Source organism: Drosophila hydei, unplaced genomic scaffold, assembly GCF_003285905.1.
Source record: "Drosophila hydei strain 15085-1641.00,03,60 unplaced genomic scaffold, DhydRS2 tig00000237-arrow-arrow-pilon, whole genome shotgun sequence".
NCBI lineage: Eukaryota > Metazoa > Arthropoda > Insecta > Diptera > Drosophilidae > Drosophila > Drosophila hydei.
In genome coordinates this window covers 2,421,682-2,446,752 of record NW_022045691.1, presented here as the reverse complement: position 1 = coordinate 2,446,752, position 25,071 = coordinate 2,421,682, and the positions used below count along the sequence as shown (strand labels likewise).

Here is a 25,071-nt window from a genome sequence, read left to right as displayed (position 1 = left end):
GCAGTTCACATATTGTCTGGTATTTATATGGTATTTATCGCATTATTTGTTTTGGTATTCACGGTTTTTGGATTTTTTGATTGAGTCAAGCGCGGTCACATTGTACACACAACGCTAGTCTCATTTTGGTTTTTTTTTAAACAAATGCATTTGTTTTTTATTTTCGAACTGTGTGGAGTATTTAAAGTGGCCAAACGTTCGAACGCTTGTGGAAATGGTGTGAAAACGCAATGCACGCAAATTTGCGATGTGCATTAAACAGCAGCATCAAAATATAAGATAAAATTATGTAAGTGTATAAGTGAGTGTATTGTTTTCTGTGTGCGCGCTCGTGTATTTGTGTGTGTGTGTATGTCATGTGTATAGTTTTGGCAGTAACAACTATTAGTAAGAATGCAACAACAACTTAAACAACAATAGCACAAGCTTTGCCATTTGCTAATGCTGATGTTGTTGTTCCCGTTCCCCCACACACATTTCGTACAACATTTCAACTGTTATTTGCGCGCGTGTGTGTGTATGTGTGTTTTTGTTTGTGTTTGTGCATTCGTCATATTGTGTATATGTTTTTTTTGTTTTTTAATTTATATGTGCATAACAACACAGCTGCGTCAGCTGCTACTGCTTGCTTCATTAGTTATATTAAGCACTGATACTGTTGTTAACAAATATGCAGTCATGAGTTGGGCAAGAATCAGTCACAACACCATTTCTCAGGGTCAATGCTGCCAATAACCATAGGTTTCCCACCCCAAAGCGCATTTGGAATTCCCATAGAGTTGCGCTACACCGATCAACTGAACTAGTTCCACTCGGTCACATGATCTCAATTGATGCTGCAAATAAAATGTCATAATTTTTTATATGTATATATTAATACAATATTTTGTGAAATATGCCGGCTACATGACATCATACTTAGATTAGTTGATAAGTAGCTCGACTTGGTTTGTACACAGCTCCAGCAATGTAGTTAGTTGCATGCAGTGTGTTGTAGTAGTTCATTTGCAAAACCGGTTCAGTAAACAAAGGCTTGCCAGATCGTTGCACAAACAAACATCAGCACTCTTAAACTTGCTCTCATCATCATTGTGCTCTCATGTGCTCTCTCTCCCTCTTCTCTTCAACCAGCAAGCAACGCATACATACGCATACACATATACACACATCCATCTCCATGCATCAACAAAAAGAACAACCACAACAACAGCGCATAGCGGCGGTGGCGCTGCCAGCTTGCGCCAGTTGTCTCTGTCCCCTGCTGGCCAACAATCACAACGATGAGCCGATAGTGATGGCCCTTGGCCAGCAATGGCATTGTGATTGTTTTCGCTGCTCCGTTTGCGATTCACATCTGCATAGCTGGTATTTTGAGCGTGAGAATTTGCTCTATTGCCGCGAGGATTATTATGCACGTTTCGGCGATGCCTGTCAACAGTGTACAGCGGTTATAACGGGACCTGTTATGGTTGCCGGAGAGCATAAATTTCATCCGGAATGCTTTTGTTGTGCGGCCTGCGGATCATTCATTGGGGAGGGCGAATCCTATGCCTTAGTCGAACGCTCCAAGCTCTATTGCGGCCTGTGCTATGGCAAACGTCTGCCCCTCGATGCTCGGGCTCGTATAACGAATGCGGGGAAGCCAATGCATTCCATACGCCTGGTGGAGATACCCAAGGATGCGACACCCGGTCTTCGTGTGGATGGTGGGGCCTTAGACGATGGTTGTCCCACTGTGCGGATAACCGAGTAAGTTGCCCAACAAAACGGCTTAAGATCATAAAAATAATAAAAATGCCTTACGTATTTGGTAGCATATAGAAAAAACAATAAGTACTAAAAAAAAAGTTTTAAATACTAAAACAAATATTGTTAAAAACCAAAAGCTTTACATACTTAAAAAGCAAATGATCAAAACTAATCATAGAGTTTAAATATTAATAGTTCTCAAGGCACTTCTATACTAAAAAATACTTTTATATATATATATATATATATATTTTATATATATATATATATATATATATATAAAATATATATATATATATACTCTATCTACTTTGGCCACGTCTTTCAAAATAATATTTCAATTAATTCAAAAGCTTTTTAAAATAATTAAATATGTATAAAATGATTAATCCAAAACCATTTTTTTAAAATGCTATAAAAATACTTTAAAAATATACATAAACATATATTATTTCTATACACTCTTAAGAGTCGTTGTAGTAGACAAACATTGAATACAAAAGATTATTTTTTTGGATAAAGATATAGAATTTTATGCGATCTTGTGAGTCTATATAGCAGAAATTTGTATCATATTACCGATTAATCAAAAAGTTTTTTTTTAATATATTTTCAAAATACTTAAACAAAAAGGTATTCTACAAATATTAAGATTTTTAGAGCAAAACTTTTAGTAAATAGTATTTAGAAAGAATTTTTTAAATGTTTGTATTTAGTTTGTATTTATATTAATAAGAACTTAAGTTAGAAGCTTTTAAAATGAATTCAATTTGTCTGTTTGCTCTTAAGCGAAAGTTGCTTAAAATATATCCAAATTGCTGTGGTAATTTAATTAATTTTGAAACCACTGAAACCTAAAAATGTACGCAAAATTCTCTCAAATTAATTTAGTCTATATGCTCTTTTGAGAGCTTTTTCTTGAGCAAACGCATTTAAAGCAGCTGTTTAGTAGTTTTACCTTTAGCTTCACACACACATGCAAAAAGCTTTAACGTGCTTTTAAAGCAAAAAGCTCATTAAGACAAAAGCAGCTGCTTTGAATGCTTCTACTTTAATTATTAATTTGTAAATGAAATTTGTTAGCAAATATTTTAATGCCTGGTGTTGGTTGTTTTACTTTCCTACTTTCTCTCTCTCTCTCTCTCGCTCTGTTTGCGTTTCTCTGTCTCTTTTTTAATTACACTGTGTCACGCTTATCAAGCTTAATTTGTAAATTTTATGGTCGCATGGGCAAATACGCCTTCTCCCTGCTTACCTCGGTGGCGGATCGTTGTTGTGCTTCATATATGTAGGTAAACCAAGAACTCAGGAAACCTAGCCCTGCTGGCATCCTGGACTCTGTAAGTGAAAGCTCATTAATCTGTGTCTGTTTGCCCGCTTCAGGATCGATGTGAATCTCACCAATTTGCATATCGGCGATCGCATTTTGGAGGTCAATGGAACGCCCGTCAGCAACTCGTCTGTGGATCAGATCGATAAGCTGATACGCAGCAACGAGAAGATGCTGCAGCTGACCGTTGAGCATGATCCGGTGCAGGTGTGTCGCAGTTGCAGTCAAGCGGACATCCAGCGCGCCAGCTCCGCATCGACCTTGATATTGCCCCTGAGCACGTCCGCTTCCAGCGTTGAGGTCGGAGGTCGTGGACGCGAACGCCTGTATAAGGCTGCGGCCACCGAGCCCAGCGGCAAGATGCGTAAGATGCGACAACAAACGTTGCAATCGCTACAAACCAGCAAATCGACCGTGCCACAACAACAACACCAGCAGCAGCAGCAGCAGCAGCAACAACTGCCGCAGCAGCAGGAGGTACAGAATCCGCCCGAGCAATTGTCATCGCAGCTAAAGGAGAAGGAACGCAGTTCGAGTCTCTCGAAACTGCTGGACGAGCAGCACGCGGCTCAACAGCATTCGGCGCATCCACAGCTGTACGATCTGTCGCGGACGCAGAGCTGTCGCGTGGTCCAGAAGCCGCAGCGCATCTTTCGGGCCTCCGACTTGGTGATGGGCGAGAAACTGGGCGAGGGCTTCTTTGGCAAGGTCTTTAAGGTGACGCATCGCTTGACCGGCGAGCTGATGGTCCTCAAGGAGTTGCATCGCGCCGATGAGGAGGCTCAGCGCAATTTCATTAAGGAGGTCGCCGTGCTGCGCCTGCTCGACCATCGGCATGTGCTCAAGTTCATCGGAGTCCTCTATAAGGACAAGAAGCTGCATATGGTCACGGAGTATGTGGCCGGCGGCTGTCTCAAGGAGCTGATCCATGACTCGAGTCGCGTGCTCACCTGGTCGCAGCGCGTCTGCCTGGCCAGGGACATTGCCTGCGGCATGAGCTATCTGCATTCCATGAACATCATCCATCGTGATCTCAATTCAATGAATTGTCTCGTGCGCGAGGATCAGTCCGTGATTGTTGCCGATTTCGGCCTGGCGCGCAGTGTCGATGCGCCACGTCTGCCCGGCGCCAGCTCCAACTCTGGCTCCATCGACGCCAATGCCATGTCGCCCAGCGGCACATTGCGGCGCAGCAAGAGTCGCCAGCGCCGGCAGCGCTATACAGTCGTCGGTAATCCCTATTGGATGGCACCCGAAATGATGAAGGGTCTCAAATACGATGAGAAAGTTGATGTGTTCTCCTTTGGCATTATGCTATGCGAGGTGAGTCAACATATATCAATATAATAAATTAGTTGATGCATCTAAAGTCTTCTCTTCTTCTCTGCGCTGTCTTCGTAAACGTTTCACTGGCTTGAAAGCGTTAACTCACCTTCTTCGCTCTCTAGCTCCATGTAAATACTTCTTCTGTTAGCCACTATTGTTGCTAGACCTGTGCGCTTCCTTGGCTTGGCGTCTGAAATGTTTTAGTGCCATAAAATGTAATTTACTATAGCTATTCGCCTTTAGACAGCCACTGATCCCTTCTGTAGAGCTTAGCGCTCTTTTATGCTCTTCTAGTGAAGCATTCGTAAACGTTTTACTGGCTCACAGTTTGCCTTTTGAACTCTGCGCTTATCATATTATCCTTTCGTGTTCGTAAACGTTTTACTGTCTGCTACTATATATTAAAGCTTGTTTCATTAGCTCAACTTCTCATGCTCCTATTTAGCATATATTGTCATAAGCCACACTCGTAAACGTTTTACTGGCTGCTGCTATATATATTAAAGCTTGCATCATAAGCTGGGCTATTCATGCTCCTATCTAGGCTCTTGTAGCATAAGCCCATTGCGTGGTGCTTCGATGCGTAACTGTTTTACTGACTTCTAATATATATTAATAAATCGTAGCTGCCATAGCTTAGCCTAACTCTTCCGAGCTACTATCTGGGCGCTCTTGAATAGATCTTCAGTTTTGCAGCCGCATTCGTAAACGTTTTACTGGCTCATAGACATATAGATACGCAGTATCCTTGACCCTAAGCTAAGCACCCGTTTCACTGGCTGAACATCTACTTACGCTTTTGCTTTTTTTCGTCGCAGATAATTGGACGCGTTGAAGCCGATCCGGATTATATGCCACGCAACTCGGACTTCAGCTTGAACCAGCAGGAGTTTCGCGAAAAGTTCTGCGCCCAATGCCCCGAGGCATTCGTGAAGGTTGCCTTTGTCTGCTGCGATCTGAATCCGGATATGCGTCCGTGCTTCGAGACGTTGTACGTCTGGCTGGAGCAGCTGCGTCAGCATCTGGATGCACAGCAACAGCCGCCGGCGCGGCTGCTGCACGAAATCGAGAACTTTCAGGATAGCTACATAAGTTCGGAGGATGCGTTGTCGCCGACATCGCAACGCAGTCTCGACAATCTAACGATGGCCGGAACAGCTGCACAGCAGCAGCAGCAGCAGCAGCAGCACACGAATCAAGCCACAGCCCATGAGCTGGAGGAGAAGGAGAATGTCGAGCTAATGGATAATGTTGTAATGCGCACCCACGACATACCCAAGTCTCCGCATCTGGGCAAGGATTTCTCGCCCAGTGGCGAACGTCTGCGCGACAGCATGCGCGCTCGACGCCGTCAACGTTTCCTCGGCGCACAGCCGCCGCTGCGTGGCCTAACGCCGGAAACGACATCCACCGAGCGGGCGCTCAAGCAGGCGCTGAAGAAATGCCGTCCATTCGGCGAGAAGGGCTATCTGGTCGACCTGCGTCCGGGCGCTGAGCTGCAGCTGAACGATGTTCGCGACTTGAACAACTATTCCGATGTTGACTCCAGCTGCGACACGAGTCTCAATTATCATGATGTGAATGTGACGCCGACGCCGACGCTGACGCCGCCACCGATGGCGCCGCCCACACCGCCGCCGCTGCCGCTCGAGCATCATTTGGCGTTTGAGGATATGCGCACTCGGCTGCATCAATGTCGCAGCAAGTTCGAGCACCTGGAGGAGGCGAGTCGTCGCAACTTCAGTCAGTCGCAGCATTCGATGCGTAACTTTTTCAAGACGCCGCCAGTGGCATTGAAAATGTTTCAGCGTCTCGAGCACGAGGCATCCATGAATGGCAGCAATGCAACAACAACAACAACAGCCAAACAACGCAGCACTCAGCGCATCAATCAGACGCCCATCTTTGGACGGCGACAGCTGCCGGCGCAGCTGCCACGCTTGCCGCATGCCGAGTCGTTTGAGCAGCTCGCAACGGCAGCTGCAGCAACAGCGAAAGCAACTGCTGTTGCCAAGCGCAGCAAAGCAGCCGAACAGCAAGCAACAACAACAACAACAACAACAACAACAACGGCAGTAGCAACAACAGCAGTTGCTGCAAGCCCCGCAGCTGCAGCAGCCGCAGCAGCTGATTGCCTGGCCAAGAAGCATAAGCTAACGCTGCCACTGGCCACCTCTTGGCAGCGACGTCCAGCTCAGCCCGTTAGCAAAGCCAAGCCACAAAGAACAACGACAACAACTGCAACAACAACAACCTTAACAACAACCAACAATAGCCACAGCAACGGTGCCTCGCCCACACGCCATCGACCCGGCTCACCGGGCAAACATCTCGCCCAGCGTCACACAGCAGCCACGGCACAGCGCCAGAGCCACAATCATGGTAAATCCCTTAAAGCATTTCATTCCATAGCGGATGGCACTTCGGTTGCTTCGATAGAGCCAGGCTAACGCAGTTTGTTGAAACTAACAGAGAATCAGACTTGCAACAGCACTCGCAACTGGCCTAAGCGAGCCGAGGGTCGAGTAACTAAATGAATGTACAATTAGCCAGTTAGTTAGCTAAGTAAGCTCTAGGTCTAGCATCTCCTCAACTCTAAAGCCCCGCAGAGTCATATGTTGCTATACAAAATCAAATTGAAATAGTTTTTCGCTTCGAATTCGCAACTAGTTTAAGCGAGCGGAGAGCTCACAGCTTAGAGTTGAGTACATAAAGGAATATTTAGTCAGTTATCTATATATGTATACCTATATATAGTAAGCTATATATAGCAACTAGCTATGGATTATGTTTCAATTCAACTCTAGAGCGCGACATAATCCCATTTCCTTATACAAAATCAAGTTCAAAGCTCTCAGCTGGTGTCTGAGCTAACATTAACAGCTATATAGATAATAGATATATAACGGAGACTAGTGATTGTAGCTATAGCTACTTAAATAACTAACTATATAGCCTGTGCCCCAAACATTGCTTTAATTCAAAAGTTTCGCACATTAAATATGTTTTGCTTGTAATTCCCAACTGGTTTTTGAGCTTCGAGTTGCACAGAAAGGCAAATGTAAAGCGAAGTAGCTATAGATTCTGTAGTAGCTAGTGAAAAACCGCTCAGCACAGTTCAAAGTACTATAATATCAATATGAGAACTTCAGACTGATAGCTAAAATAAACAAAAAAATTACAGAATTACAAAACTAAATGGAGTAAAAATTAAGGCAAGAGTGAACACGGCGCATTTTGGTTGTACACATGGAGCAAATAATATGCAAGAAGTGTTCTATACAGAGAAATTGAAGAGTATTACGAATTGCCAGAGCAACCAACTCCAACGAGCTACCATCAGCTATCCACGATCAAGAAACCCGCACAAAAATATTAATCAGAAAACGAATTGAATTATAACAGTTTGCAATCAACTAATAAATATTCATTAAGCTGCCATCTCTAACTTATAGTTATATATAGTTATATAGACAATCTGTATCTAAATCGTATTTCTTCCAATCCTTCGCACAGTCTCGTCGGGCCCGCAGCAGCTAGCGAAGAGCACGCGCCTCAGCATTCTCAGTCCGGAGAAGGTTCATCGCTTGGGCGCTCGTCTCACCGATCAGAAGCAGAAGCTGCGCGAGGAGGCAGCTGCAGCAGCCGCTGCAGCACTCACTGGCAACAGCAATGGACATGGACATGGTCATGGACATGGACATGGGCATGGGCGAGCGGGCGTGGGCGCGACGGCGGCAGCGGGCAACAGTGTAAATGTGGATCGTCGCCGACGAGCGCCGCCGCCGGCCCCAGTGCGAACGCATTTTAATACGCGCTGTTAACTGTTATACGAGTTGGCGTTGGGTTGTGCAGCAACTGAAAATCCAATACAAAATTGTTATACACATTGGCTGTTATACACCAGTAGAGCGAAAATCTGAAAAGAAACAAGAAAAACTGTTATACACCTTGGCTGTTATACACCAGTTATGAAGAATGGCTTATGTAGCAACCAACTAAGAAAACTGTTATACGCCTGCTACACGCATCAGCATTGGAGCAGATAATGTTCAACAATAACCATGCACGACAACTGTTATACTCAGCGGCTATCTTCCTAAAACTGTTATATACTGCTATCAGTTGTCATGTGCGTGTGGCATTTGCTGCAACTGTTATACGCATCAGATGTATACAGCGCAATGGTTAACAACTACTGTTATACACAATATACAAGCAGCAGCAGCAACGTCAACTCATTCCAACAACTGTTATACGCCGCTATCTTTGAAACAAGAAGTGTATCTGAAGGCAGTGACTGTTATATACAGCAATTTTTACGCACCACAACTGTTATACACAGCAACACCAACTCATTCCGACAACTGTTAGACGCCGCTATCATTGACTGTTATACGCAGAGGCAGTAGCAGCGGCATCACAAAATCATCATTTCCACAAACTGTTATACACGACATTCCACAGTCGCAAACATTCCCACATGCATTGCATCGATAACACGAAAGCAACAAAAAAAATCGAAACGAGTAATCGAAATCGAAGCAGACGAAACAGAAAAAAAAAACGAAGCGAAACAGCGTTGCCACCTGACGGTAGCGCAGCGACGACAGTTGCCCCCCAAATAACTGTTCGAACTGTAGTAGTAGGAGAACGAGAGAACGAAAGAGGGAGAGAGAGAGAGGGGGGAGAAAGATTGAGAGAGAGTTACGAAGCTTGCCACACAAATGTGCAACTAATCCAGAACTGTTATACAGCCGCAACTGTAACAATATAACAAACATAAGATGTATACACAATATAACAGTAATGCTCAATACATATACACATATTTTTTTTATAACAACTGTTATACAACATTAGTATTCTATTTTTGTTCAAATAATCCAATATATATATAGATTTTTTATATGAATATAAACTTATATCTCTGTATACATTTAAGGTTAAGTGCCTGTTAAAGTGAATAATCTGAAGATGTTGCAATATTTACAAAATCAAAAACAAAACGGAAACACGTTGTATAAACATAGCATCTAAGTTTACAGGGTATTCGAATTAACAAAGTTCCCCAAAATATATATAAATATATAAAAAAAAATAAAAAAAACTGTATGAGATGACAAATCCAATAACGAATACGAATAGAAGAGAGACGGAATGAGAGAAACTAGTGCCATGTGCCCACCAAGCGCGAAAGAGATGACAACAGAGGAAGAAGAGGAAGAGAAGAGCAAGCTGGAATATATATATATATTTATATATATATATATGAAAAACTGTGTTAGGTTGGGTCAAAATGATGACAAGTTAAAAAAGACAAGAAAAAAATTATTTTTTTATATACATACATACATATAACATACATGCATACACACACACACACACATATATATATATATATATATATATATATATATATATATATATATATATATATATATTCCATGTTAGTGCTTAAATCTAATTTATTATATAAACAAAAACAAAATTGAAAAACTTATACCCTCCTCTAAACTAATACGAACTAAAAACAGTTTCAAAAAAAAACTGTACTACTTACTGTTATATATACATACGTACATACATATATGTGTGTGTATATATATATATATATATGTGTGTGAATCGATCGAGAAATTGAAAGTCTAACTTATGCTCGTATACTTTATTTATTAATGTCTAACTGTACGATAACTGTACTACGTGTATGTGTTATACAACAATTTGCAATTGCTCAATGCGGCATTAGTTTATAAGTAGCACAGTGCTAACTGTTATACACACACACACAAGTTTATGCTGTTAAAAAGAAACTGTTATACGCTCTATTGTACTTTATATAACTAGGCAAAAACAAACAAACGCTTACAAAATTAATTATGCAAACACGCCACGCCCCCACCACAGCCCTCCAATAACTGATTTTGACTCATATATAGATATATGTATATAGATATATATATATATATGACGAGTTGCTTAGTTGTTATACAGATGCGTATAACAGCTATTGCCTGAGTGCGCGCTTAACAATATTAAAACAAATAAATATGTATATATATATATATATATATATTTATATATATATATATATATATATATATATATATATATATATCAAATAAAATACTTTATAATGTTAGTTATATAACTATATATATATATATATATATATATATATATGTATATATATAATGCGTATATTTTTGTATGCAGCCAATAATTATTATGTTTTAAAATACATTTGATTTTGATCAAAACCCTATATACCAACTGGTTTTCCTTCAATGGCAAGGGATCTAGACATCTCTAGAGACATATATATATATGGAATGGTCCAGCTCACATCTATCTACATATATATATATATATCAATAACTGTAATCGAACATCTTTATCAAGCATCGTATGGATCGAAAGAAATTCGAATCAAATTCACATTTCTGAGTGGAAATTGAGTGAATGCTGCAAGTTTGGACCCACGTCAAAGCTTTAGCTTAATGTTTTTGATTCTTGATATATAAGCAGTTATCAGACGTTTTGATCTGAATCAAAGTCGAAGCCTTACAAAATTGAAAACACTTTAGAAATGTACGGCTTGGACTATTCCGTATACGGCTGAATTGCTTTCAATTGTGAATATGGCGAAATTGAGAAATGTTAAAGCTGACGTATAACAGTATAATAGTTAATTGTCATTAAATTGATTAAGCTCTGCCGTTTGAGCATTTCAAGTGCACTTGGTTCGCTCGTCTGCTCTACGGCCGTAATGTCAGTGCGGGGGCAGGTCGGAAGTGGCGGGCTCTGCACTGTGTGTATCCAGTTACTTATTTTCTTTCTTTGGCATTGTTGCTTCCAGGAAGCCTGGCAGCTAACAATGCTGGATACACACAAAATAAAGGGCAATACGACAGGTTGTATCCATCGTGGAATTTGTCCCAGACCATGGTCGGAAGACGGATCGATAGCAATATATATATACATATATTTAGTTGGCCGGGCCAACAGCCCAGGACAATTGTTATACATGCAGACAAAACATTAGCAGCAGGAGGCGTGGCATATATACATACACACACACACATGCAGTTACGTACATGCGCAGTGCAAGCGTTTCCTGGTCACAAAATGGAACACACACACACAAAAGCTTTACATATCCATGTAAAATGTATACTATAAATATATATTTATGTATGTATGTATGTGTATGTGCTTAAGCTTAACAGCGCTGCAACGTTGCCATTTTTCAGGCTGCTGCTTAACAGCCGCTGTTAAGTCAGCTGTTTACTGACGAAATCAGCTGCTTGCGCTAATTAGCTTCAGCTTTTCTTTCACAGATACACACACAACTCATGCTATAAACATTGTCAGCTAACATAACGGTTCAAATCATGCGTATGGCATACATCATGCTAAACGTCATTTGGGGCACCAGCAGTAGCAGCCGCTGTACTGTGAACGAAAATAACTGCAATCATTAACAGGCTCTGCCGCTGCAATTGCGAGCGCCACTGACGTGACGTAGCAGCGACGTCGGCAGAGACAACGACGCGCCGTTACGTATTCAAGGTCTACATTTGTGTATCGATACACGAACGTTTGTATGTAGCATGTATTGTGCCACAATTTCGTATGTATACGCTTGCCCATGTACATTTACATATGTATACACTCATGGATATGTGAATATATGTAAGTATGTTCCCCTGTACACATGGTATACATACACGCAACGCTAGTGTACTGGAGCAATGGTCGCTGCTCTCGTTTCAACCCCCAACACCAAACGCGCCCCTTTTGCACGACGTACCCATTGCCATGCCCCGTCGTCACAGCGTCGTCAGCGCCTTGCTTTGGGTTTTGCTTTTGCTTATGACGTGCTCGCACGTACGCGACGCACAACTGTTGTATGTGTGTATGTTTTTAGTGTATATATATGAATCGCGTCATACACACATATACATGGAAGTATGTGGATGTATGTGATACAGTGATGTCTCGCTTGCACGACACGCAATAGCTATGAATAAGTTGCTTCAGAACACGGACATCCGATGTGTAGACTGTTTTTATGTGTAGAGCTCACACTGTAGAAGTAAATACACATCTGTTAGAGTGTGTATGCGCCAAAAGGCACACGCATACATATGAGAGCGACAGCGTGCGCGCATGAACTCAAAAATGTGTACAATAGTAAACGGCAAACAGCCCAATTGCCAATTGGGATTTATGAAATAAGGTAATACTATGTGCATGGTAATAGTAAGATCGGAATGACTAAATTCTTAAAGCTCATTTGTAATATAAAAAAAAATTAAAAAACAAGTTAGTGTTATTGATATTATCGCATAAAAAATATTTATTTGTCTTATGCATTGAAATACTTGCATACAATATATATACAATTTAATAATATATACAATATGAATATATGTTATACTATTTTACCACTAACTTAAAAATGTTTACACCGTGTAATGTCAATATATAATATCCAATTGTTAATTTTCATGTATATATGTATATACATATATAGAAATATATAAATATATATATTTGTGTGTGAGTGAGTGTAAGCATCCCTGCTGCATTGGCTTGCTGCATGACCTATGCACGTTTGTTTGTATATATGTGCGCATTTACCATTGGGTCGCTAGTGCTGCTGACTATTTGACGTGCCTGTTTTTTTCTTCTTTTTGTTTGGTTTTGCTTTACGCTGCTTTTGCTTTGCGCACCGCTCATTTTCATCATTCTGTAGCCGAACGTTGCCGCGTCAAGTTACGCTTACGCTAAACATTCTTCGGTGTTGCCCGTACATATTGAGCGTCGCTCGGTACGTGTCTCTGCTGTGCGCTCTGTGTATGCGTGTCTCTGTGTATGTGTGTATTTTGTGCAGGCGACAAAGACGTACAAAAAATCGTAGAGCGTACGTGTGTGTATAATACGTGCATACATACATGTGCAGCTGCGTATTTGTGTGTGCGTGCGCCGCAGCGCAATAGAAAAAATAATATTTAAAAACAATCTAACTATTTTTTTGACAGTGTACGGAAGAAATAAATAAATAATTTTTTTTTTATTTTTTTGCTTGTCATGTGTGTGTGTGCAGCAACGAAAATCAATAACAAAGCGCAAGACGCTAACAGCAGCAGATAAAAGAATAAGAAAAAAAATTAAAAACAAGTTTTGCAGACGGACATGGCTATAGCGTGTCAGCTAGTCGTGCTGAACAAGAATATATATTCTCTGTGCTTTAAACAAATTTATAAAAAATAATTAACATATATAAATATATATATATATTTATATATATATAAAATGCCGCAACGCAATGATAAAAACGACAACAAATCGCCGGTACAACAAAAACAACAACAACAACAAACTCAACAGCAGCAGCAAGCGGCGCCATTGTTAAACAATTATCGATATTTGTTATCGGCGCACAATTAATCAAACGCTTAACAGAAAACCAATTCTCGTTTCTTCTACTCCGTGTGTATGTGCATGTGTGTACGTGTGCGTGTTTGTGTTTTTGTGCATGTGTGCGCGCAGCGACGCTGACGCCAAAAAGTGGGTCGAGTTGCGCGCGTAAATTTGGGTCGCAGCAGCCGCAGTCGACGTCGTCGTCGCCGCCGCAGCAGTGCATTCCATTCGACTTCCAGTTGAACTACTACAAATACAAATATACAATATACAAATATAAATACAATCACCCCCACCCACCCCAACAACATGTCGCTGCAAACAAAAAGGCAACATTGCTACCTTTGCGATCTACCCCGCATGCCATGGGCCATGATCAATGATTTCTCTGAGGCCGTGTGCCGCGGCTGCGTCAACTATGAGGGCGCCGATCGCATCGAGGTGGTGCTCGATGCGGCCAGGCAGATGAAGCGCTTGCACCCCAGCAGCAAGCGAGCACATGAGAACGGCGAAGTTGTCGTGCTGCAGCAGCAGCAGAGTCTGCAACAACAGCAGCTGAGCGGCGGTCCACAGCATCGTGGCGCACCGAGCACATCGACAGCTGGCGGTCCAGGGCCGTTATCGCTATCACATCATCATGCTGTTGCGGCCGCTTATCAAATGCCGCGCATTGGTCCACCGCCGCCGCCACCGCAGCAGCAGCAGAGTAGCGGCGTTATGGATTTTCCCGTTAAATTGGAATCGGCACCGGATGTGCGACCGGTGCGCATCTCACATATGACGCCCCACCATATGCCGCCCACAGCCGGACAGCGTGCCGGACCTGGACCTGGTCCCGTTACACAGCAACAGCAGCCACCCGTTGGCAGCGGCTCAGCTCTGCTGCCTGCCCTCTCTGCTAACTTGAAGCGTCCGCCCTCCGAGGATGTGGACATCGAATCGCAACAGCAATCGCACGGCCCATCGCATGTTGGCGTCGGCGTCAGCGTTGCCGATCTCGCTGCCGGCAGCAGCAGCGTCGGCGTCGGCCCATCCAGCGTTAAGCGCAGTGCGCTCGACGATCCAAACGGCGTGCGGCCGCCCTTGACACGAGGCGAATCGCTGCCAGCGGTCAGCTACGTGCCCGAGCGGCAGCACAACTTGCGAGACAAGCAGCAGCCGGTGCGGGCGCCCAGCTTCGATGCGTCGACCTTCAAGGCAGCCGGTAAGTTCTTCTGCGACTCTCTTTAGCTACTAAAGAGCAGTGGCTAGCAGAATACCCTGTAAAACAGTTGCAACTAAAACTAAGCCGAAATGTCCTTTGCAATTTATTTGATATCCAAACGGAAATAGCAAATGACAATTAGGCAACGACTATGCCATACCCTGTACCCTAATTGTTTGAAAATTTAACTCAAATAGGTACGTTCAGTAGCTATATTGAATTGTCCACTGTAGTATGCAGGAGGCGACTACGGAATACCCTGTAAAACACTGACAAATTTGCTGAAAAGTTGAATTTCAATTTATCAATTTGGTATATGGTGTTAGTACCTATGCTCGTGTCTGTTTAAATTGACAACTGTACTTTATGAAGTTAGTAAGCAACGACTACGCAATATCCTGTAAAACTCTACCACAAATATCAGTGGAACGAAAACAGCTTTATTTACACATAATTCTATACAATCTATATATATATGTGTGTATCTATATTAATAAACATATGTCTTCAGCTCCGATTTCAATTTTAATTTTAACATCTTTCAAAAGGTTTCCAATGAGCATCGTGAAACATGCAAAAGCTTCGATTCCGTGTATACACATTCACACACATGTATACGTATGTCTGCATGTGTGAGTGCTATTGGAAGATAAGCGTCGCTGCGAACTGGCACACAAAATCCCAAAACGAGTGAACGAGCGTGATTGTCGCTTATCAGAACGAAAGCGAGACAGAGAGAGAGAGAGAGAGACAGACAGACAGCCAGCCAGACAGCCTAGGCTCGAGGGAGAGTGAGACACAAAGAGAGAGAGAGTGAGTGGGGGCACAGGAAGAGATAGCAGATAGGAAGAAATAAGTTGTGCTTATCAGTCGAGCACCAGCGACTATTGGCTGATAACTGGCAGCGTTGGCAGCGCAGCTCAGCGTCGCCAACAGCAGATTAGATAACGGAACAGTTGGCTATATATATATTTATATACTATGAACATGTTATCAGCATGTCGCCGCCGCCGTCGCTGACGCTTATCGGCCAGAGTCGCAATCGCTGAGCTAATTCTGCTGCCGCTGCTGCTGCTGCTGCAGCTATTGCAGTTGGTGGGTAGCCCTGACGCAGCTTTTTGGAACGCATGAGCTCTTCCAGGCGCTGGGTCACAACAAATACTGTGTATATGCGTGTGTGTAAAGCACACATACATATGTTAAGCTTGGAAGGAATCAAGTGCCAAGTGCATGGGCAAATGGAAGGGAGAGAGAGCGAGAGTGACAAAGAGAGAAATAGAAACAAACCGAACAACTAAAAAAATTACATTTATTTAACTAATTTGGTTGTCTCTTTGGACGCAACAACATGTCACGTACACACTCAAGCACTCCGACACATACACCCACACAGACAGAGTTGCACGCATTTTGCAATAAGACAACGACAACGGCGCAACCCTCATTGACACCAGCGGCACCTTTTGGTGCTGCCAACCCTTGCCATAAAAAGGCATTTGCTGCTTGTCATGCGCACATCCAAAAAGCTAAAATACATAACAGGCATTCACAGAAATACATATGTATAATATATATAAATATATATATATTGTATATACATATGTATGCATACACAACTCGGATTCGGCTACACGTAACCCGAAAGGACGCTACGCGACCCGAAAAAATGTAATAAAAACAGACGTGCAAAAAGTCAACGTCGCTACGATGCTGCTGAACTGAGCTGGGCTGAGCTGTGTAACTGTGTCTCTCTCTCTTACGTTCCAAAGCTCTGCCGTTGCTGTTGCTGCTGTAACTGTGCCTCTCTCGCTCTCTCGCTGTTGCTGATGCCTGGGCTAAACGGGTTTTTCGATTTACTGCTGTGTTCTCTACGTTTATGTGTTGTTTTTTCTTCTTTTGTTTTTTTTTTTCTTATTCTTTTATGTGCGTGTGAGTGTGTGCGCGCGCAAAACGTCATTAAACTTGTTTTGGTTTTTATTTCTTCTTCTTTGCTGTTTTACGCTATGCGATAACAAGTTGCACACACACACATTCTCACAGATACGCGCGCATACGCAGAACAGCAAACAGTGTAGATAAAATTTTTAGTTAGTATACGGAACGGACTGCAACAGCAACGTTTATCGTACATACATACTCATACTGATATACAATACATATGTACATACGTATTTATATATATGTATCCATGTACAAATGCGCATACATGCCCAAATACTCACCAAATAGAAATAAAAACAAAATGAGAATTTTTCGCGCATGCCGATGCCGTCATCTGCCGCTACACAGTGGGCCCAAGCGTATTTCCATTGATGATCGCTATAGTTCAGCAGAAATATTAATTGTAACGAATGATGGGTTGGAAAAAAATATGTAATGAATAAGCTTATTTTAACTTAACATAACTTTGTGTGTGGCATGTCAATATTTGTTTTGTATATTTTTAAAGTACTGCAAATCTAATTGACATCACTGTGCGTGATTTTGTTTGTATGTACAAACATATATACGTACATATGTATGTTTCTTGTTGATTTTAGTTCTTTTTCATTTTACTTTGCTGCGGGCATTTATTGCCTATTACTTGTATTTACGTTACGTTTGCGCTTTGTATATATATTATACATGTATGTATTAGTGTTTCATTACCAAATTCTGTGTGTGTGCGTGTGTGCTAAAAATACAATTTAATGTACATACACAATAACGCTGCATAATAATATTACATATACATATATGTAAATATGTATTCATCAACAGCATCAGCTTTTACAACGCAGCACATAATGCATACATGCGTGTATACATACACAAATATTTAGGCGCACGCATAGAACGTGCGAGTTGACTGTTCCTGCCCGCCCACTTCTCTCTCTCTCTCGCTCTCGCAGTTTTCCGTCTTCATTCAGTGCATTTGCAGCTTGCATTGAGAGAGCAGGCATTTGTGACCATTCCAATGTGCGCGTTAGTCACAAATATTTCATTGTACACACGCTTCACTTTTTCACTCTGTCTTTCTCTGTCTGCCCTATACAATAATTAAGCATGCTCTCTATCAATCAGAAGCATCTCATCATCAGCATGCAGAGCAGCACTTTTACCGTTAACACGTGAACAGCGACGGGCAGAGAGATACTGCAATGAGAGCTCATGCAAATGTGTATGTGTGGGTCCGTGTATGCGTGCATGAACCTAGGCAACATCGCTGTCGACGACGCTAGCTCTGCTGATTAGATGCATCAGTGCACAGTGTGACCAACCACTACAACCGCGTATAATACGTGTGAATGAAAGCGACAATGTTTTGGGTGCATAAATCAAGGGGAAAAAAAAATAAATTAATATTTTTTTTCGGTTAGTCGCAAGCACATGCCTCAGTGATAAGCGAAACAATAAAATAGGGTATCATGCGGCGTTGACATATCTTATCTAATGTTCTATCAGCTAGTAGTGCTTATCAGTTGAACAGTGGTACAGATAAGCAGGTACAGTGGTTGTGAAAGTAAGTGTGTAAAAATATATTTATGATGTATGCAGGGGCAGAGATATAATCAATAAAGAAGTGTTAGCGGTTGGATAATTTAGATTAAGTACTGCATTATCAATGATTTATCGATTCCATGGTTCAGACTTATCTAATAGGAGAGTGAAATAGTTATATAATTTGCTATTAGGCCAGACTTATACGAATAGCATTTGGTAAAAAGTAAATACAAATATCATAAATGATAATCTTGTCATAATTTGCAATCTTTATTCAAATGTTGCAATATTTGCTATAGATTTTAGATTTTCAAGTGTTTCCTTTGTAATTCCCAAGCTGTTTTGGGTTAAGCATTTACTTAGCAGATAAGACGCTCATGAGTAAAGCTCTTAAGAGAGCTCCCTTGCGATAAATGTTATGCCTCTCATGCTATTTATATAATATATATGTATTCATGTTCCACTTATATTACTTTATTTTGTGTATATATATATATCATGGCTCCACTTTCGTTTGCTTTTAAGTTGGTTGGCTCGTTGGGTTTTATGCACACAGCTGTTTTTGGCCCTTATCTTATCGCTAGGTAATTGCCTGGTCCTCATTGAGGCTACAATCTTATCTTATCCGCGGCCAACTATGACTGATAGCGAATGGTTTAGTATATATATATTTATATATATATGGCTAGTATTTGTTTTCTAGATAGAGGCAGATCACACGACTTAAGTGCTGCTCTATTCTAGGCATATCTTTTGTTTATTTTAATTACGACTTTTTCTTCGTCTTCTTTCTCTTATTATCAGCGGAAATCAATGGAGAGATCTTACGGCATATTTTGAAATAATCAACTTTAAATAAAAAAATTTAGTAATTCCCAACGCACAAATGTTTCTTTTTCGTAAACAATATCTTGGCAATCCTACACATTCTTCAAAATCTAAACAAATATACTATATCTGTATATATGTGCTGGGTGTGGTCTTTCATTCATCTAATATAGGCAAATAGTTCTTTCTGTGTTTAAAAATTAACAAATGATTCATGTTTGCGCTATAGTGTGCAAATATGATGCCAAAAGCAGCAGAAAATAGAATGAAATATAAAAGAATTGCAGCTAAAAATAGATTGGGTCGAAGAACAGATTGTCTGCTGCATTCACACTGAAACAACTTGATTGTTTGCAGACGAATCAATGTAATCAATATATATATAAAATTGTGTATATAAAGAAATGTATAATAAGACTTAAAATATGTTGGTAATAATTAAAAACAATAAATTAATAAATTTGTTCTGTAAATCTTAAAAAGACACACAAATTGCCCCATACTCACTGTGCACATAGCGCTTGCACATTTTCCCGCTGCTCACTCAGCTCAGCTCTCTTACACGCTCTTTTTGAATGGAGACGGCAGCGATGCGCTGCATGCGTGCATATGTCGATGCTGCGACGCCTACGTCGACTTTCACACTGATGTTACTCTTGTATTTATTGTCGTTGATGTTGTCATTGTTTATTGTTTCTCTTCTTCTTATGTATTATTATTTTTACACATTTTCGTGCAAAATATAAACAAATGCTATAAATAATCACATTTCATTATTGGTGAGGCCACACGCACGACGCTGATGTCGACGTCGACATCTATAGCGACGGCGACGGCGACAACGACGACGACGCCGACGCCAACGCCAACGCACCAAATTGCGATTGCCAATTTAGCAACGTGGCGCAGGAACAGGCAAAAGCAACAACAATAATAACACAGCAACAGTTTCCAATAAATAAACATAACAGCACTCCCGGGGCAGACAGTAGCACTTGGTATGCAGCCCACTGTGCGGCCGCTGACAGCGTCGTCGACATTTGAGCAATGTGCGCGGCCCAGCTAGGAATACAAATTAAAGCCCAGCTCAATTCCAACGTGCCTCTTGTTTTTGATGTTGTTGTTTTTTTTTGCTTCTTTTTGTAGCTTTTCAATATCATCATCGGCAGCAAAAGTAAATTGTGGCTACGCGTGCGCGTGCGTTGAATATGTTGAAACCCATTAAAAAAAAATAAAGTAAAATAAAAAAAATTTAACAGCAACAGTTAACAGAGCAGCGGGATAGAGACGCGACTGCGGCCTGTTAAGTCTTGCGCATGTCTCATGTATGTACATGTGCACACGTACATACTCACATAACTATGCATATTTAATATATATAAATATAGATATATACATACATATACTTATCTTATACATATATATTTCGTTTGTGTGTATGTTAATTGGCGTGACCGCCGCTCGGCAAGTCACGCGGCGGCCGTGCCGGCTGCGTGACGAAAAAACCAAAGCAAACAGTCAAAACAAAACTACAAATATGTTTGCGCATGTGTATGCGTGTGTGTATGTGTATGTGTACGCTTTGTCGTATCTGGTATACATACACGAAACGTCTCAACGTCGTGTCTTGCGTTGCATGCTTGCAGAAAACGAAAAGGAAGAAACAAAAAGTAAAGAAGGCAAAAAAAAAATATATATATATATAATATATATATATATATATATATATATATATAGAGAGAGAAGAAAAAACCGGCCCAGCCAACTGCCAACTGCATTCTGCACGTTTGCTAGCTCGCTCGGTCGCATGCTCCACTCGTTCGCTGCTGCTGCTCTGCATGCGTCGCTGCCTTGTGACGTATGCGCAGCAGCAACAAAAACTTGTTTCGTTCAATTCGTGTCGTTTGTTTCGCTGCCTGGCACTGGCACTGGCACTTTGCCAACTGACGTCGCGTTTGCGAAAACCAGCTGGTTGAAGATTCTATTGTTGTTTTTGTGTTGTTCGTGCGCTGCGCTGAGGCACAGTGGGGCCAGCAACCTGCACAGTGTGCTGTGACGTCACGTTGCCGCTGTTGTCGCTGCTGGTGAATGAAAACGTTGTCGTTGCTGTGTTGCCAACGCATACAAAGCCACTTAGGCATGTATGTGTGAGTAAACTGTGAAGCGTTTCGTGCCAAGTTCTAAAATTACAAATATTGCGCCAAAAAAGACGAACGAAAAAAAGCATCTTGCAATGAAAATGATTTAATTTAGTTTTCCTTTTTGATTCATTCGTATTTTAAAATCGAAAGCAGCCTTCATTAAGTAAATGTCGAACATGTTTATGCAAGTCGACATATGCATATACATATCTACATGTAGACATACATACTCTGTTTTGTACTATGCAGATGTGTGTATATGTTCGCATTTCGCTTGGGGATTTAGTACCATTTTTATGTACTGTAAAGTATCAGTAAAGCTAACAAATTTTTAATTAAAATTTTGTTTTATAACAAAATGTTATACATGTATATAAATATATATACTGTCACTTCAATTAGAATACTGAAATCGGGTGTGTCCGACTAGGGTATACTCAGCTAGAACTCTGCACAGCGCAGCTCTAGTATTTCAATCATTCCAGGCTTCATTTATAGCATACATACATACATACATACATGTATATGTATGTATAGCAGACAATACATGTACACACATACTCATGTAAGTACAGAAGCACGCGGTCGGCTTACGCAGCGGCTGCATGTACCACCGGCAGAAGTATTTCAATTACTAAACACTTGTAACTTGGCAAATAGACAGATCTGGATATCATTGCGCTCAGCAAATTTCATTAAGAAAATGCATTCAACAATTAGGTGAAGCTACTAAAGCCCAAAAGCTCAGTCGGTGCGTAAACTGCGCAGTAAGCAGAGGGCGTGCTTATGCGTGCTTTGCATAAAAGAATTGTAGGAACAGCGCTCGCAAGATTTATGTTATTTTCTAGAACACTTGTTTTATGAAGACTTACATGACTACTCGAGCGACACCCTCTGTTTTCCATTTTCTTTGCCGACTATAGACAGAACAAAAAAGCTCTGTTTCTTACTTGCCTAGTAAAAGGCGAAAGCTTTGTCATGTTTGAAGTAAGAGTGAAAATTTTCGCAATTTTTCTCTTTCTCTTTCTCTCTTAATATTTTATGCGTGCTCTAATCTATTTTCCATTTCTTCATCCTTTATTTTTCTATTCCAGAACACTTGTCTCCAGCCAGTCGGCGCAACGGATCGAGCCCGCCATCGGGGCCAATGCCTCCGCGCAGTGTCCACTCGCCGAATAGCTCGGGTAAGATTTACTGTAAATAGAAGCGAAAATGAAACTTATTGTCTCTGTCTCTCTCTCTTCTGTAGGCTCTTCGTCGGGTCGACGCTCGTCTGGTTCTCGCCATGTATCCAGCACAACGGTCACAAGCAGCGAAGTTGGCGGCTCGAATTCAGTGCAAGCGGCCGCCGTTGCTGCCGGTTTGGGCGCTGGTAATGGCGCTGGTGGAGTCGCCGGCTCGCTCGGCGGACCAGGCGGACCGAGCAATTCACAGCTGAGCAGTTGCAGCAGCGCTGGCGGCGGCGCTGCATCTGGCAATGGTAATACTGGACCCTCATCACTGCCCCCCAATCCGAATGCTGTTGCGGGCGATGGCAGCGGCGCCGGCGGCGGTGCCATTGGTCCGAGTGGCAGCAATGGTAGCGGCTCAGTCAACGCTGGCCCGGGCAGCAGTGGCAGTCAAGGTACGCCGGGCATGAGCAGCAGCAGCAGCAGCGGTAGCAGTGGCAGTGCAGCTGGAATTAGCGGTGCGCCCGGCAGCAGTGCAGCGCCAAATTCAGCAGCTGCAGCAGCAGCGGCTGCGGCACAGAATGCCACACTGAAGTGCACGCTATGCCAGGAGCGACTGGAGGATACGCACTTTGTCCAATGCCCATCGGTGAACATACACAAGTTCTGCTTCCCCTGCAGTCGCGAAAGCATCAAGCGACAAAATGTAAGTAGTGTGAGAGAGAGAAAGCAATACTTCCTTAAGCTCAATATTCTTACTAATGCCATCTCTTTTCATCACATAATCATTTGCAGGGTTTGGGCAATGAGGTGTATTGCCCCAGTGGTGAACGTTGTCCGCTGGCCAATTCCACCATACCGTGGGCCTTCATGCAGGGTGAAATTACCACAATATTGGGCGAGGAGGTCAAGGTGAAGAAGGAGCGCGAATCTTAATGTCCATTTTATTGTAAAAAGCTGCGCAGAGCTTTGGAGCACTTTTGAGCCAGCCAGTGACCATCGAACAGGGAGAGAGATAGCGGAAGGGGGAATTTTAATATTGTTCGGCGATCACCGGCTGCACAACTCTCTTGACTCTGTCTCGCTCGCTCTCTAACAACTATGCATATGTCTGTCTGTCTTTGACGACAAACGAATGTCAATTTATACATTGAGCGAGCGTTGACAACAAAAAAAAAAAAAAAGAAAAAATATCTTTTTCTGTGTCGGCCGCGACGCCGGCGTCGCAGTTACAACGGGCGGTCGCACACTGTCCATGACGACCAACAACAACAACCACAACATTTGTAGGCATAAGCAACAAAAGAAACAAAAACAGAAAACAAATGTAATTTGTTCCAAAAAAATTTGTAACTTTAACTTTTAAAAGTAAAGAAAACACCAAACAATTTGATGAAGCGAGCGAAAGAGCGAGAGAGCACGCAAATACAAGAAATTTTGTAGCGCAAAAAGGGGATTTTTTAGCCAAGTGAAAAAGAGCAACAAGAAGAAAAAAAAGCAGCTGCAGAGAGTAAATTGAATTAATGCAAACACAACAAAAATACTAAATAATTGAAACAATGAAAGCAACAACAATTCGATAGGCATTACGTAATATATATATATAAATATATATATACATACTTTTTTTTACACTTAAATTTAACTTAAGTTAAGCTAATTTTTTGTTGTTAATGCATGAAAATTATTTAAAAAAAAGAACGAGTAAAAAACAAAAATTTCTTTAAGCTTAAATTTATTTTTTTTTTGTGCTAATTATTAATTTATTTTTTTCTTAACCACACAACACATATATAAATGTATAACTACTATAATATATTTTTTTTACACTAATTTTAATTTAATTAAAAAAAAAAAAACAGTTTTTATGCTAAAGATTGTAAATATTCATACCACATAAACGGAATACAAATATATATATATAAATATATATATATATCTATATATATAATAAATAGAAATATATTTGATGTTGAACAAGAGAATGAAAATTGGTAAAAAAAAATGCAGAAGGAAAATTTCATTGGCGAAATACGTAAAAAATTATAACTGAAGAACGAAAAAGGAAAACTTGTGAATTTTGTATCGCATGGGCAGCTAACGGTACTCATTATGCGATGTTGCCAAATTTCGTTGTGGCAACAGCGCATGCAACAATTCTTTTATTTTCTGTTTTCATTTTTTGTCTAGCAAAAATTGTAAAAAAAAAAATACAAAGAAACAGAAAAAAACACTGCATTTTGAGCGAATTTTCGTGTAGAAGAAGTGGAGGAAGAAAAGGATATGATAAATAAAAAAGGCCACTGCTAACACTGGACCAACACTGTGTTGTAAAATGCCAACTCTAAAAAGCGAGCATCAAGAAAATCTAAAGTTGCCACAAAATAATACAAAAAAAAAAAAAATTTT

At 41.2% G+C, this 25,071-nt stretch overlaps 2 protein-coding genes across 4 annotated transcripts; both read left to right on the top strand.

The window, feature by feature from the left end:
- The first annotated feature begins 7 nt into the window (after positions 1-7).
- Positions 8-9,787, top strand: LOC111605056 (LIM domain kinase 1). 3 transcript variants are annotated; one of them, XM_023323428.2, is made up of 6 exons: positions 8-289; positions 1,132-1,749; positions 2,951-3,037; positions 3,133-4,402; positions 5,224-6,787; positions 7,922-9,787. In XM_023323428.2, the coding sequence occupies exons 2-6, from the start codon at positions 1,178-1,180 to the stop codon at positions 8,227-8,229; spliced, it is 3,801 nt and encodes a 1,266-aa protein (XP_023179196.2). In that variant the 5' UTR covers positions 8-289; positions 1,132-1,177; the 3' UTR covers positions 8,230-9,787. The 3 variants fall into 3 exon arrangements, with proteins under 3 accessions (XP_023179196.2, XP_023179278.2, XP_023179356.2); XM_023323510.2 differs by lacking the exon at positions 2,951-3,037; XM_023323588.2 differs by lacking the exons at positions 1,132-1,749; positions 2,951-3,037.
- A 3,988-nt stretch (positions 9,788-13,775) lies between these two features.
- On the top strand, positions 13,776-23,737 carry LOC111592030 (probable E3 ubiquitin-protein ligase IRF2BPL). Its single transcript, XM_023304061.2, has 4 exons — positions 13,776-15,041; positions 22,588-22,677; positions 22,743-23,368; positions 23,458-23,737. The coding sequence occupies exons 1-4, from the start codon at positions 14,147-14,149 to the stop codon at positions 23,596-23,598; spliced, it is 1,752 nt and encodes a 583-aa protein (XP_023159829.1). The 5' UTR covers positions 13,776-14,146; the 3' UTR covers positions 23,599-23,737.
- The last annotated feature ends 1,334 nt before the right edge of the window (positions 23,738-25,071 follow it).